Source organism: Callorhinchus milii, unplaced genomic scaffold (genome assembly GCF_018977255.1).
Source record: "Callorhinchus milii isolate IMCB2004 unplaced genomic scaffold, IMCB_Cmil_1.0 Scaffold6, whole genome shotgun sequence".
Taxonomy (NCBI): Eukaryota; Metazoa; Chordata; class Chondrichthyes; order Chimaeriformes; family Callorhinchidae; genus Callorhinchus; species Callorhinchus milii.
The window spans coordinates 26,203,426-26,219,181 of record NW_024704747.1 but is presented as its reverse complement, the minus strand read 5'-3'; the positions used below and the strand labels follow the sequence as shown (position 1 = coordinate 26,219,181).

General features: G+C 36.1%; 1 protein-coding gene across 3 annotated transcripts in view; it reads right to left on the bottom strand.

Annotated features, from left to right (window-relative positions):
* chn1 (chimerin 1) overlaps positions 1–15,756 on the bottom strand; it is a 63,059-nt gene that overhangs the window by 40,608 nt on the left and 6,695 nt on the right. For 2 of the 3 annotated variants that reach the window (XM_042336473.1, XM_042336475.1), the window contains exons 3-6: positions 13,032–13,070; positions 12,013–12,068; positions 9,020–9,051; positions 6,169–6,282 (exon numbers count right to left, since the gene is read on the bottom strand). The exons of the other annotated variant lie outside the window; for it this stretch is intronic. In XM_042336473.1, coding sequence (XP_042192407.1) covers positions 6,169–6,282; positions 9,020–9,051; positions 12,013–12,068; positions 13,032–13,070 — 241 coding nt within the window. The remainder of the gene's footprint in view (positions 1–6,168; positions 6,283–9,019; positions 9,052–12,012; positions 12,069–13,031; positions 13,071–15,756) is intronic. 3 annotated transcript variants of the gene reach the window in all.

The window sequence follows — 15,756 nt, the reverse complement described above, 5'->3', positions numbered from 1 at the left end:
GCTCAACCGCTTAACTTAACCAACAGCCTCCATTTCATCTCAACAAATGGTTCCTCCTTCCGCCCACCCCACCGGTCACCTGCAGGGTACCCCAGGACTCCATCCTTCGCTTCTTCTTTTCCTTATCTATATGCTCCCTCTGGGCAATGTCATCCGCAGACACGGATAAACTTCCGCATGTATCCAGATGACACACAAATCTACTTTGCCTCCTCCAGCACCAACTCCAGGTCCCCCTGATGTTCTATCAGCTTGTCTGGTAGACATCAGGGCCTGGATGAGTGTAAAGTTCCTGCAGCTGAATATGGACAAGACGGAAGCCATACTCTGGCCCGTCAACTTCTTCACTCCTGCGGATCTAAACTCCTCCACCTCCCTGGGCTCTCCCTCAGACTCACCGAACCAGTGTGCAACCCAGGCATCCGGTTTGAACCCCAACTGTCCTTCCTCCCCCACATCTGGTCCCTGATCAGGACCACTTTCTTCCACCTCTGCCACATTGCCCACCTCCGACCGCACCTTACCCCAAATGCAGCCGAAACCCTCGTGCATGCGTTTATCACCTCCTGCTTGGATTACTCCAACGCACTTCTCTCCACCATTCACAAAATCCAGCTCATTCAAAACTCTGGGGCCTGCATACTGACCCGAACCAATCTCATCAGTTCTGGCCCAGGCTCCGCTGGTTCCCCATCACTGAACGGATCGACTTCAAGATCCTCACTCTCATGCTCAAATCCATTCACTCCCTGGCACCTCCCTACCTCTCCGACCTCCTCACTCCCCAATCCACCACCTCTGCTCGACTGGCACCGGCCTTCTGCTCATCCCTCTCACCCTCCGCCCCACCTTCAGAAGTTCGTGCTTTCAGTCACTATGCCCTAAAGCTCTGGAACACTCTCCCTCATTCCCTCTACCTTGCACACTCTCCCCTCTTTCAAATCCCTACTGAAGACTTTCTTTTTCGACCATGCTTATGGCCACCTCCCCCAGGCTCGGAGTCAGGCTCCGCCACTGTTAAGCACTATAAGACCCTACCCTGCTTGGAGGGCACTATATCAATACAAGTTGTTGTTGATGTTGTTGCTCCAAATCAAAAATAGCGGGGGCTTTCAAGGTTTATTATGTGGATTTAAATCAAACTTTTTCTAACAGTTGATCATATTATGGGGCACTTTCAAAATTTAATTTATTAATTGAATTAAACAAATTCATGTCGATCGTCATTTTACAATGATTACAATATAAATGTAAGTACCACTAGACTGTTGCAAAGAATGTCTTAGCCAGTTATGTCTACCAATCACACACAATGCTAAAAATAGGCAATGAACTTCTTCCACATACAACAGTAAAAGGTTTATACTTCAGTTAGAACATTCATTTCCCCAAAGTGACTGGATGGGACTGAGGACAAGGAAATCCATGATGTTCAGTAGGTAAACCACTTATGGTTTGCTCAGGCAGCTTCTCATGTGAACCCCTCAATAAGATTCTCAATCACTTATTTTCTATATAAATGTATCCTGAGAGGCATACATGATGCTGATGTAAACAGATTTTTTTTGATACGCACAAAAACAAACATACCAAAACCTCCAGCGAGACACATTTTCCCCAACAGCAAAGTAGACATAAGGAACAAATTGCCAGGAAAAGCACTCAAAGTCAATGAAATCCTTCAAAAAAAAAGCAGGATAAATATTTGGTTAGGAATATGATTCAATATTAAAGGGGTAATTATAGATGGAAATAATCAAATACCCACATGCCATGATGGCGCTTGTGGGTTCTGCACCACAAAAGGATATGTGAAAGTCTTTCAGAGGTAGCACTCATCGTAGAGATATTCATTAAATTTGCTTCTAAGGATTAGAGATAATGTATATCTTCCACTTAGGAAATTGCATACATGGAGTCGGGTCTAGGATTGGATAGATTATCAAATCCTCATTTCTTGTTCCACACCGTTATCCTCAAATAATACATCAATTAACTTGAGGTTTTTTTTTAAAAAAGAACCGGATTTAATATCTAGGTTCTTTCTCTAAAAAGGTCATTCAAAATATTGAACGCTTTTATGTGAGGTTTCAAGGGAAAATTACCATTGCAATGCCCCTAATCATCCATTACATTTATGAAATATAAGCGAATCATAATATTTACCTACAAGAACGTAGCTGTACATACTGTTTCTGTATTATCATTAACTTACAATGATTTCTTATATAATATAATAAATCTTAATACAGACGAGCACCAGACCTCCATGTTATCCTTACTACTATTTGAGATCAATATTTTTTGAGCAACTTGCTCAAAAACGTGCTCTTACTATAGTAAGAGAACTTGCTCATCAGTCATTACCAGTTTGACCTCAGATTGCCAAAAAATGTAAACTCAATTTAAGAAAAAGTTTAACATGCTGAAGCTGAAAAACAAATTCCGAAATTAACTCAGATATGATGAGTAGCTAAATTATTGTAACTGTCTTTTTTCATTTATCAAAATCTAGCCCAATACTTTTTTTCTCCAACAGTAATTTTAGCAATTTCTTTACCAATTTCTTTCTTCCTCCTGGTTTATATTTTAGAAATTGGACCTTGCAAAATAAAATTGATCCTCAGACGAAACCCACCTCCAAAAGGTCAATTTTCATCCAATCAATTCAATGCCAGAAGCGTAAAGATTGATGTAGTCAAATAACAGATGTGACTAAGTTCTATATTTGATGGAACATCAAACCAGCAAGGTACGCTGCTGGATAAATAAACACCAAGCCCTGAAGTCTGTCTGATCAGCCCAGACAAATTGACTCAGCATGTTAAGTGTTAATTGGACGGATTCTTGTGACTTTATAATCCATAGTATTCACTCTCATCGATTGTGCTGCGGCCTCATGCCAGGAGATTCCACTTTATTTCTCAAAGCCACCTCTTTCCATTCCTCCCCCTCTCATAAAAACAGTATATTTATAAAAAAAATCTCAAAATTCAATCGATCCCTCAACAGTTCTGATTTGAAGGATCTACACAACAATTAGCATTAAAGCACCTTTCACATTGGGAAACATTGCAAGGCTGCAGCAAACCTGACCATTTTCTTTGGGGGTGGAGGGGGGGGGGCGGGGGGAGAGAGGAGGAAAGAAGAGGTGGCCAAAAGTACAGTCAACGATTTTTAAAAAATATTCTAATAAACGTGGAATTTTACTACATTTATTCTGAGGCTGAAAGTGCTCCAAGGATTATTTCTGTTAGGAAGACTCCGGAGGCTACTTGGTTCTAGGTTCAGATAAGAATAGCCCATAAATTAGTGCACAATACTTGCAGTCTATTTTGGTGGCACTGCCAGAACATATTTTAAAGATAAATTGCTTCAATGAGTCACTTTGCTGACATGTACAACAACAGTTCTAAACTTGCATTAATATGCATTAAAACAGTTTCCTAACAGAAACACTAAAGAGAATAAAACACATGTTGAACTTAGTTTTGCATAAAATAATATTCCTGCATGTTGGATATCACTTTGTGTAAGATTATAACATTTGGATTCTAGAATCGCACATCTAATCCAGCTAATTAGTTTTCCGAACAAGTTCCCAAAATACTGGTCAAAATCAACTTTAACTCAAAACATTGATAAAACGACATTATGCTTGTTAAGCTAACACTGTATGAATAGAGGCTGAAAATGATTCAAAGATGTTTTGTAATCCAAAATACAGTACATTGATGTCAAGGAGGATAAACTGAGTACTCATCATCATTGTTCAAATGAAGTACCTTGTAAAAATGTCCACCTGGAGTGTGGGATGCAAATCACTGGTATATTCATCTCTTTGGATGATGCAAAATAAACCCAAAAAGTTTTCCTGTTCAGCAATTACAGCATCCCCAAGCCATCATTTTTTAGTTCTTTTTAGCTGCTACAAACACCAAGAAGAGGTTACAAATTGGGTCCAGATGAATTAATACCCAAAACCCTCATCCACACCTTTGTCACCTCCAGACTCAAATTTTCCAATATCCTGCTCTCCAGATCACAAGCTTCAGACCACGCAGAATTTCACTGTGTAAGTGGAAATTGCTGTTGGTTTTGTTGTAATTAAATTCCACCTTTTTGTAATTAAATTTATTAAGTGAGGATGTGAAAACTAGCTGCAGATGAGTGGGTAGGTAACATCTTTTGCCAATGGCAACCTGAACTATTCTCTAAAATCCAGTTCACTGACAAAATATATATAATTCAGGCAACCGAGTTTGATCAATCAAGATTAAGCCTCTCACTTGTGCTACTCAAGTCTTATAGTTACCTTGTTTGTCCTCATTACGTAGATTTTGTAATATTAAGTCTTGGCTGTTCACTGTCCCACAATGAGCAATACAATTCTCAGGATTGTAACATTGATGAAACTATCCAAAAGTTGAGAAACGGAAAGCAACAACATTTATTTCTTGATTCTCTCATGGTTTTATTAGATAATGCAAAACCCCTCTAACATATTTGTTTTACAATGCAGACTGGCTCCTTTGATTAAATTCAAAGGACTTGTCCACCTATTAAAAAAATGCAATTTCCAGAAGGAAATCAATGTTGCAGATCACCTGGAAGCTAAAGACAGCTAATCACTCAGGCACAAAAATATTCCCCATTTCAAAACAACTGTATTTTCTTCAGAGGGCAGTTCATTTTTTATTGCAAGCTGAAATTCAGGAATAAAAATAAAAAACAAATATCTTGTCAAGTTCGGTAAAGGCTGTACATCAACAATGATGCTTATAGCTATTTATTTTACCTAAAATTCATAAAACCATAACGAAGATATGGATTGAACACTTGGCTTCTTATTTAACATTTAAATCGACTAAAAGCTTCAGTCTCCTCAAACATCTGCTTATTCTACACATCAGTTAAAGTAGTTGGCAATGTTCCGCTTCAATTACCTCCATAAAATCTCAACAAGATTTTAGCTTAATCCTTTTCCACATGACTTAAGCGCATTAACTTTCTAACTACATTTGATTAAACCTCTGTAACTATTTTCAGCTCACTTTTAACTTACTAAAATAAATTATTAGATGTTCAAATCACATATTTCCTCTTATTTTTGACAGAGTAAGAACGAAAGGCAATAAAATTAAAACAACTACTGCAGAAGAGATGGAAATAATACCTATTCACAACACTTGTTTACCCAAATAAAACCACAAGGCAGCCACTGAACATTTAAATACCAATACTTCTAGTGGTAATATTTAAACAAAAGGTGAATTTTGTTGTACATTGCTGCTGACAAATACAAGGTTGCAAGTATTACCACACCTGTTATATAGGTGTAAGAAAATGCTGTGAATTGCAATAATTTTCAGACTTTAATTGTTACTGATACCAAATTGTTGACTAAAATAAAGGAACAACATTCCTTCTGATGCAGATTTTACAAATGAAATTAAAGTACTTGTAAAAAGGATTAGGTTTGAAGATTGCCATTTCAAGGACAACGTGACATTATTCCAAGAAGATACATAAACAAGGAGAGCAGCTTTACAAAGGAGTAATTAACAGACAATTGTGCCATTACGTTTCTCCTGTCAAGGGGCTAGGACAGTGCAGCCGCTAGGATATTTTCCAAATGGTACAGGACATTGGTGTATGCTTGCAATTCATTATATGGATCAACACCTGACCTGGCACAGTATCCAAGCAGACACACTGCAGTACCTCAGTCAGAAGCAGAGAAGGTAGGGAGGAAACTAAAAATATCAAATGGCAAGTGGCGCTGAGTTGCTCTCATGGGCCCCCTGGTGCACAGCATCTGCAAAGGCCTCAAACTGAGTCTCTCAAGCAGGAAAGTAGAAAATGTAATGATGGGGTGAAAAATTACAAAATGGAGGATGGGACAAGGAAACCATAGGAGCTCATATAACTATAGAAACATTAGTAAGCAGCGATTGTTAAATAAAAAGCAGAAATGGTTTGTGTGAAATTTCAGCGCAAATTTTAATACAATTGCCGCACTGGGGAAGTTGCTGCAAGAAGCATATTTGTATTTATTGAACTGCTTTGATGACTTCCTCTGATCACATGGATAAGCATAATTTTATCTGGACCCTTATGTACAACAATATGTGGCTGTACCGAAATTTGAATTGCTAAACCACTAACCGCAGTGCCAATGTGTAGGTACCAGACTGGCGTTGACTTTCACGAATAATGTAACTTCCTTCCGCTACACTAAGCAGTTGATCCGCTTCTTCTCGCGAAATTATTCCATGGAACCTGTGTATAAAAAGAAGATTTTTATTAAAAAAAAAGTTCCTAGAAAATGCTAAAATTACCTGGAACCAATACGTTGAATTTCTGTACATTTATCCACCACCTACGACAAATTAAGTCCAATTGGGGTAGCAATAAAGAAAAGTTAAGAACTTTCACTGAAACTTAGTTTCATTTAATTTTATCTTACTAAGTTTAAGTGCGTCAAAGGGCTTCACACAATGATTAATACTGATTGTTATGCAGGCAAAACACATCTTGAATTTGCACCAGCAACATTCCACAAATCACATCAAACAGAATCCAGTTACACCTAATCCAAAGCACATAACCTCCAATGGTGCGGCAGTCCTTCTGTACTACATTACAATGACAGTTCAGATAAGCAGTTCAAGTCATATGGGCTTCAAAACCACTTGTTTGTAACTCAGTGTTACCAAGTAAGACAAAAAAAAATCTTGCATGATCTTCCATTCAGCTGGGTTATGAATAAGATCTCAAACTCATTTTAGATCATTTCAGTTGATGTAACTGCAGATTATACAAAAAGGAATAATTTTCAAACAGGAAAACTGCACATATGCACAATCAATTTAAAAAAAACTGGAAGATCACACCAAAAACGCCATATTTATTTGCTTTCTCATCCGTACGATAATACCAATCCATTAGCAAACTAGTGAAAGCAGGCAACTCTACGATTTTATTCAAAGACTGAAATTTTGAAAGAACTATAATACATAATAAGTAATAAGGCATCTTTCTCAAGATGATGGTTACAAATGGGAATGTTCAAATAAAATACTGAGGCAGTGCCACAGATAACAATCAAAGCTGAAATTTGAACCTGGCTTATGAAACAGACAACATTTGAGTAAATAGAGGTTTTACTTTGCCTGGAGGATCCTGAATAGTTAATTTCTAACATAACATCTAATCTTCCAGACATCTCTCATGATCTTGGGTTTTAGAGGATTAATCCAAGTGGTCTTTTCTTTCATTGAGGAACAGCAGGCTGAACTAACTGTCAGATGAAATCTGAAGGAATTGCAGATAAGATTCTAACTGAATAAAGATTGCAAAAGACAAGACTGTTGGGATATCACAAAATATTGCATTAATCTGACTGAACAAGAACAAATTGCTTTCATTTTGCATCAAAAGCAAATCTTTTCCCCAATGCTAAAATGGTGCATCTCTTAGGTACTACTTGGAAATTGAGCTAATTTATGTTCTAATTGCAATGATGCATCTTCTTCGGATTGAGAATCCCAAGAGATTGGTACCTTAGCCTTTTAGGGAGGCACCAATTAGTCACCACCAGCTGTAAAGTGAGAGGTACCTGGAACCAATCCACTTGAACATTATCTTCTTAAAACTGCGCAGTTAAATCAAAGTCAAGCCTCCTTTCTAGAACCACAAAAAACAGTAGCCACCATCACTCCTAAGGACTTTAGTGTACTGGTGCAATACTAAATCCCAGGTATTCACAAAGTGACCAACTTGCCCAAAGACACTTGCTCCTACTATGATTTTTCTTGATGATTGAGTCCTAAGAGATCACGACCGAATGAATGGCTGTCTTTAAAAACTGAATGGTTCCTTGGATAAGTTAATTATCTAAATAATCATGGAGGATCTGCAGATTCAAGAATGCCAGTAATGGCAAGTACTTTGTTTTAGAGCTTTTTTCCTTTGGAAACGAGACGAGTGAGAGAGGATTTGATAAGCATGCTTATAATTATGAAAGGGCCGATAAAGTGGAAATAAATAGGTTGGTTGTACTTGTTGATGAGTCTATAACAAGATGGTATAAATATTAAAATAGCCACCAACGGGCCTGAAAGAGATTAGAAGGAACTTTTACACAGAGGGTGGTAGAAGATAGAACTCTCTGCCAGAAGTTGTGATTGAAGCAGAAAGCATCAATGCACTTAAGAGCAAACTCGATATAGGCATGAGGAAAGAAGGAATAGATGGATATAGGAAGAGGATAGGGAAATGGGCTTAGGATGGATGGAAGCTCATGCGGAGTACTATGAACACCAGAAGGCTCTAGTTAGGCCAAATGGCCTGTTGAAGTGCTCAGAACGAAAGCAGGGTACTTAAAAGAGATATTTTGGAAAATGTTAACCACCTTAAAAGTTGGTATTTATAGTTTTCAGCAACTTTGATATTTTTGGCATTATCTAAATGCAGTGAATCTTTCAAGAAACTTCCTCAAAGGAGAAATTACAGCAAAGAGTAACACACAGCAAATTCTGTCTCAAGCATAAATGTTTTTTTACATATCCATTTTCTGGCTATAATCCTTGCCTACAACTCCTCGGGGACCGGACATTTCAAGTTAACAACATTGTTCAGCTGACATCAGTCATAAAGTCAATCAATGAGCACCTACATTGAAACAGTGGTGACTCATATCCTTTGTATTTTGGGATGTGTTAGCCTTTGAGTAACTGAGTATCAGCAATGTTTGAAGCAGAGGCATAGATACTTTAGCCGCAAAATATTTTCTCCTTCCCAGCAATTACACGTTACTTCACAGTAATTACAGAGCTTATTATAAGCTGTATAAGTATTATCAAGTAGTGAAACCTTTTTTGACTGGTTAAAAAAAATTAGTGGCAGTTGAATCAATTCTTCAGGATTACATCAAATACTTGCTTTTATTCCCCCTGCTCCATATTGTAACATGCTATAGAAAATATAGTACAATAAAAATTTGAACTATACTCACTCTCTTCCATAGTACTTGGGTCTATTCTCCACCTGCAATTAAAACAAAATATTTCTGAATATTAACCATATTTAGTTGCCGTTTACTAATTACTGGCATAAGTCACAATTCAGAGATCCATCAACAAAGTTAAAAAAACAAAACACTGGTTGTTTTCACATCTTTATGCAGTTACAAGTTTATAGACTTGTATAATACAATACAAATTTATATATATTCACATTAGGATTGTCTACCACTGTATCAACATTCATAATCTTAGTAGAATGTCTACCCTGAAGGAGTTTAGAATATTTGACATAAAAAATTAAATAGATTATATTCAAACGTAGTCAAGAATTTTGAGAGATTGCAACCTTTATAATATCATACTATTTAGACATTATTGCTGAAAGGTGCGGATTTAAACAGTGCCCCAGAATAATAGTGTAATGAAATTCTGTACCACTGAGGGGCAGGATGTAAATGACAGCCTGAGATTGCAGAATTGCACTAACGTAGGGAAAAGACAAAAGCCCTCACCCACTATCCAAGCACAAAGTAACATACTATGCTGTTCTCATTGACTCTAAATGAGTGGCTCAAAAGTGGGATTGTCGGAGGCCAAACAGCAGGCTGCTTTTCCTGCAATCTTGGCCCAGGATTCGCGTGACGTTAGGAATCCTAATGAGGCAGATAAATTCAAATGGGGATGGGGAAAGGGGAGAAAGATGAAAGGGAATACATTTTATATTCCTATTTTTAATCTGATTAATAGGTATGGGGGGAAGAGGGAGAAATTAGTTAATATATATTTAAGAATGTAATGAATACAAAATCAGATGCTAGATGTACTTGGAAAAAGGAACAATAATATGCAAGTGGTGGTCATGGTAACCATTTTACAAATAGGAAAACAAGTTGTGAGCGCATGGAAAACACATTTATAAATCCGATGGCCACAGAGCATTACAAAAATAAAAATTACATAAGCTTTTAAATCCGTGCAGCCACATTTCAGAATTAACATTTCAAAGCACTTGCCTGAGCTATGTATACAATTTTTTTTCTTTTACTGTGAAATTCAATTAATTGAATATCCGATCATTGAATAGTTTGATTTATTGAATAGAATTTAAAGCTTCGGAAGATGAGTCTCTTATTATGTTTAGTCCAGTTATATGAATAGTTTGGTTTATTGAATAATTTTCGCTGTAAAATTAAGTGTTAATTTAACAGAATTTCACTGTATAATGTACATTATATAACTACAATGTATTTAAATGGATATACACCAAGATGTAGTAGTTTGAAAGGATAATGTGCATTGATCGAATTAACACAAATATCTAATGCTGTTGGAACGAGTGTTTCCTGATGATAAATTGAATTTCCAGAAACATTTAAAAGACGAGCCCAGTTGCAAGATTTCAGTCACTGCATAAATAAAATATATTTCTTATTTACAGAATATCCACAGTACTCATTGATATAATTCAAGTAAAAACAACCCTGCATGATACTTAATCCTGTCTTAATTAAATGAGAAAGCAAACAGCAGGGACTTGACTGCTTGCGGCAATGAAAATATACCTGTCAAATTAATAAAGGATTAACATTTCAGTAGCTTCATTACAATTAGAATCCCAGTAGCGATTTATCTGTAGGGTTCCTTACTCTATAAGATAAAGCATTGAGAATAAATGTGAGTGCGAATTCGAGGAAATCATTGTACGGTTAAAAGCCACTTTTACTGCAATAATCCTTGCAACATGTCAGGGTGTAAGCCATCAAAGCAGTTGACAGTTCAACCCTTACCTGAGGATATCTTTGAACTATACTATACGGATGTTTTATTCGTATTCCTCTACATTATTGTGATGTAAAAAAGCTTCATAATATCAATTAAAATAATATCTGATGGCATACTCCTGGCAATCTTTACAGCTCTGTTTTTCAGAACTGATTTGGACAGCAGGATATAACTGAATAACCTACAATTGATAGCAGTATGTATTTGACAGAACACTTTAATTTTCTTTCCCTTGAAGATATTGATTCATGATGGGGTACAGATCCATGGCCAGAATCCTCTGTTACCTCACCAAATAGTCACTCCACATCTGTAGCCCATAACAGCATCATAGATGGACTTGAACCTGCTCTCTCACCCGACAATCATATTCATGCATGCTTGATTAAAATAGCAAGATGACTGACTTAGTTTGAACCTTAGAACATAAAAATGCTCATCTTTCTGAATGTTGCTTTGTTTTGGATTTCCCACTGTGTGATATGCTGGAACTATAACAAAAGTCGCATTTAGATGTATAATGTACTGAATTATAATAATAAATGGTCATTCTTGCACTTTGATAGAGGATAGTTCATGTGGGAGGATGTTTCAAAGCATTTCACAGAATTTACTGTAAAGGGTGCTGACTATGTACTTTGCAGGCAAATGCGGTATCCCACAAACAGCCACAAAGTGAATGATTCAGTCAACAAAACTGTGTTAGAACGACTAGGTTGTACTACCAGGATCAAGCATTCCATATCAGATCAATCCAAAGTTTCAGAGTGAAGCTCTTTGGACTGTGCTCAAACAACAATACAAATACATAGTATATCCTGTGAGACATTTTGGTACATCCTCCCAACGTGAAAGGCACTTTACCAAATGCAAGGATTATTATTTTAAAACACTCAACTTCATAAAGGCACCCCCTTAAACTGCAGGAGTAATTTTTTCCACTTCCTGCCAACCAACTAGACAAATCCCTTTTCAGGTTTCTAGTTCAATGCTAATCTCCAGTATATGCGTTGAAATTCATCCTGAATTCTTCACGTAAGACATTATTGCAGGCAGATGGGAAGCAGGCAAGTGGACTGGATAAGACCCAGATCACACAGTGTGCAACAAAGTTTGTTATCTTTGAAATCTGAAGAGTGATTTGAAAGAATATTAGACAATGTTTGTAAATCTACTGACATTTGGATAACATGAAACTAACCTCACAAGTGCATGTAATCCTCCTTGGATGAGGAGCTTCCTGCTGTAACTGATACACTACAACGTGAAAACAGGCAAGAATTATAAAAACATACGGCACAAAATTAATAATGGTTGCTCATAAAGGAACACAACTTTACCTCACCAATATAACAAGAATTTTTTATAAAATAAAATTTGCAAAACTTATAGATTACAATAGAGGTTTACAGGTTTATTTAATCTCTGTACAGGGTGCAATGTACAATACACTGGACCACCAATATAATTTAGGATAGTAAATGCAAATTTAGCAGACAGACCGTCACATACTCTCACCTTCTGCTTCAATTCACTCCTGAATAAATTACACAATTTCAACTGATGGAAAAGCCAAAATATAGGTATGATTTTTAGTCTCCAATGGACATTGTAGAATATAATACAAGCTTTATTTGTTATTCAGACAGTTTTTTCCCCTCTTACAAATGATAGAACATCTCATTAATTCACTTTGAGACCTGGCTCAAAGAGAACAGAACTCAGCCAAAAGAAACAATTGAGTGCCAATGAAAAGCAGCTTTGTAACTTGAACTTGTAACCTCCTCATTGGGACTCAAGTATTTTACTGCCACAGCTAATGTGTCTCCAAGAAAATGATTTCTCAGATCTTCATTAGATGTAGCTGTATACAAAAACACTTCAAGCAGCTCATTGGTATTTTATTAGATGCTTCTGCAATATATTAGTTAAAAACACAATTTTAAATGCTGGTCCAACATAATAAATTTATATACCCAAATTATTCCACCCAAAATATAGCTGCATAGATAGTAAAAGAATGGTTGGGTTTGGTGTTCTAAAATGCATATTTGAGATGAAGTATAGTCCCTTAAAGTACAATTAATCTGGTTTATGCAATTTTGCAAGAGAAGATTACAATTCAGAAATTAATTAGTTTAGTGCTTGTATAAATGTGCACAAAAAAACATGTTTTCTAAAGATCGATTTTCAAATGTAAATATCAAATTTTGTACTTACAGTAGGATTTCCATACCGGAGGCTTATATTCATCATTTTCTGTGTACGAGGAAAAACAGTAAAAATTAGCAGTAAAGAAACAAACATTTTCTTAAAGGAATATTAGCCCTGGTGACTTTTCCCTGAGGAATTACAGCAATTTCTAATTCAACACAGAGACAGAATGAATGAGATAAAATACATCATACACCATTTCTTATCTTCTTGAATTTGTGAGCGCAATTTCCTTCCATGTCCCACTTGGTAATCTATTCCACAGTCACACCTCTCTGTAGTGTAAAATAGTTAGATCTAAACTGTCCACAAATTATCTTCAAAGCTCCAGCATGTCTTTCTTGTTTTATTATTATTATTAATAATAATATTATGGAGTCCTGTAGCTCAGTGGTTAGAGCACTTGCTTTGCAAGCAAGACACCTGGGTTCAATTCCAGGCAGGGCGAAACCTTGGGCAAGTTTCCTTACTCCACACGCCTAATAATAATCCCTCCAAAAACCCCCAAAACAATAATAAATTGGTCATTTTCAATCTACGACTGTTTGTGGGACATTGCTGTGCGCAATTGGCTGCCGCGTTCGCCCACAAATATACAGTCAATTCACTTTACAGTATATTCTGTGAAGCGCTTTGGGACGTCCTCCCGACGTGAAAAGCGCTATATCAAATGCAAGGATTATTATTATTATTATTATTATTATTATTATTATTATTATTACAGAAGTGGATAACGTTCACCGGAAAAGAAAAAGCTCAAAGAATTTAAAATATATTCAGCATCTGTAAGAGTACAGATAAATATAAGGATTCAGTTTAACAGTCAAAACATCTACAGCAAGAGGGGGACAAGGACACTGGGAGAAACATCTTTCTCTTTTAGTATAGTTTCATGGGATTTTTAATGTTCACCAAAGGACAGGTGGCCGAGACAGTTCTGTCATCACTTCAAAATATCTAGGTGTAGGACACGTTACAGAACAGGTACAGACTATCCTCATTATGCATTACTTTTTCAAGACCTCAGAAAGAAAATGTAACTTACTTTAAAGATGATAAAATATTCCCTCAGTCGCAACTAAAGAAATGACAGATCCCAATAAAAGATGCAAGACACAAGCTGGAGAATTGTACTAGAAACTTCACTTTCAATATATAGGTATTCTATATCAACAACTATAGTTACATAGGCACCAACAGTGGAATTAAAAATGAAATGTTAATTAATTGACAACGTTTAGTTGACTTCCAAGGTGCAACCAATAAGAACAATCTCAGCAGCACTTGATTTACTCTGTGTAAGTTTTCTCATTGAGCAATTGGAGAGCTCAACATTGCACTGACAAAAATTTAATATTGCCCGGGTGACTTCAATGACAGAACTTTATGTTGTCAGACTAGATTAACCAAAATAGCAATTTTCGGAAACACAAGTTTTCAAAAAAAAAGCCCAAATTTAAGTCTTCAGTTATTGAAACTTAAAACTAACATTTAAAAAGTTAACAAAATGATCAAGTACCATTATTGATTGATGCTTACCCTTGGTTCTTCCAACATCTCTTTCTTTTACCTTTTACAAGCTTTCTCTATATAACAGATGCACTAAAAGGGATCAGCCAAACCAATAAAAACGAAATGTCTTGCCATCACAAGCTGTTGAGGAAAATGTTATTCATGGGGCTCAGCAAAGATTTTATGTTGAAAGTTGACTAATGGGTAACTAGGTTAGTAACTGTCAGCATGTCCATTAAAGAATTTAAGAATAAAACAGAAAAATAGAATGTGTTGTTTTTTTAAAAAAAATGTTATGGAAAACAAGATTTATTTCTAAACAGTTATGCAGCTCTGATTGTCATCCCTTTGACTATTTTTAACATGCTTTTTTTCCTTGACTTAAATCTGCTGAACTCATAAATATGCCAACTTGGTAAATTCTGCATGATAACAAGTCATCAATCAAATTGCCTTTCAGGTAATTTAGAGACACCAAACTTCTTAACTGAAGAATGATTAGTATGCAAATTTATTCCACTTAGCCTCAATAGCGTATAAATAAATTGATCTACTTCAGCACTAAATTTCTTTGGAAGAATGAGAATAAAAGTTCACAAGGGAGGCTTGGATGAAGAACACATTGGCCCACATGATTTCACCCATTACAGAATTATGAAATTTCTTAAAGTAATCAAACTGCTGTTTCTTATGTTCTTCAGTGGAATTTCTTATGTTCTTCAGTGGAATATTAAATGACTTTAAAGACAAATTATTCATAATTTTCATCCAATCAAGGATGTGCGCACACATTCTAAGTGTGATAAAAGGTTAGCAGTCTTCTCTTAAATGCAAGTAAGCATAAAACATGGTGTCAGGAACAGGAGTATAGTGGGCTTTTGATTCTATCAATCAGCTTTGTTAAAGTTTCAATCAACTCACTTATACAATGGCTTATACATGATACAAGAGGTTCACTTTCTTGTAATGCAGAGCACAGATTCAAAATATTCAATTTTAACACAAAATTGTTTAGACTCAATGCAAACATTTACATTGCAGGTTCTAAATTAGCTCGTTTATCCTCCATTTTTTTTCCCCAATTTGTCCATGTTTGAAAAGACTATTTAAAGGAAACCACTGAACTCAGCCTTGGAAAAATGTAGGGTAGCACTATTTACTGAATTATGTTCTTTTGATATAAATTTACATGAACGTTAACCACAATTACTTACAATTA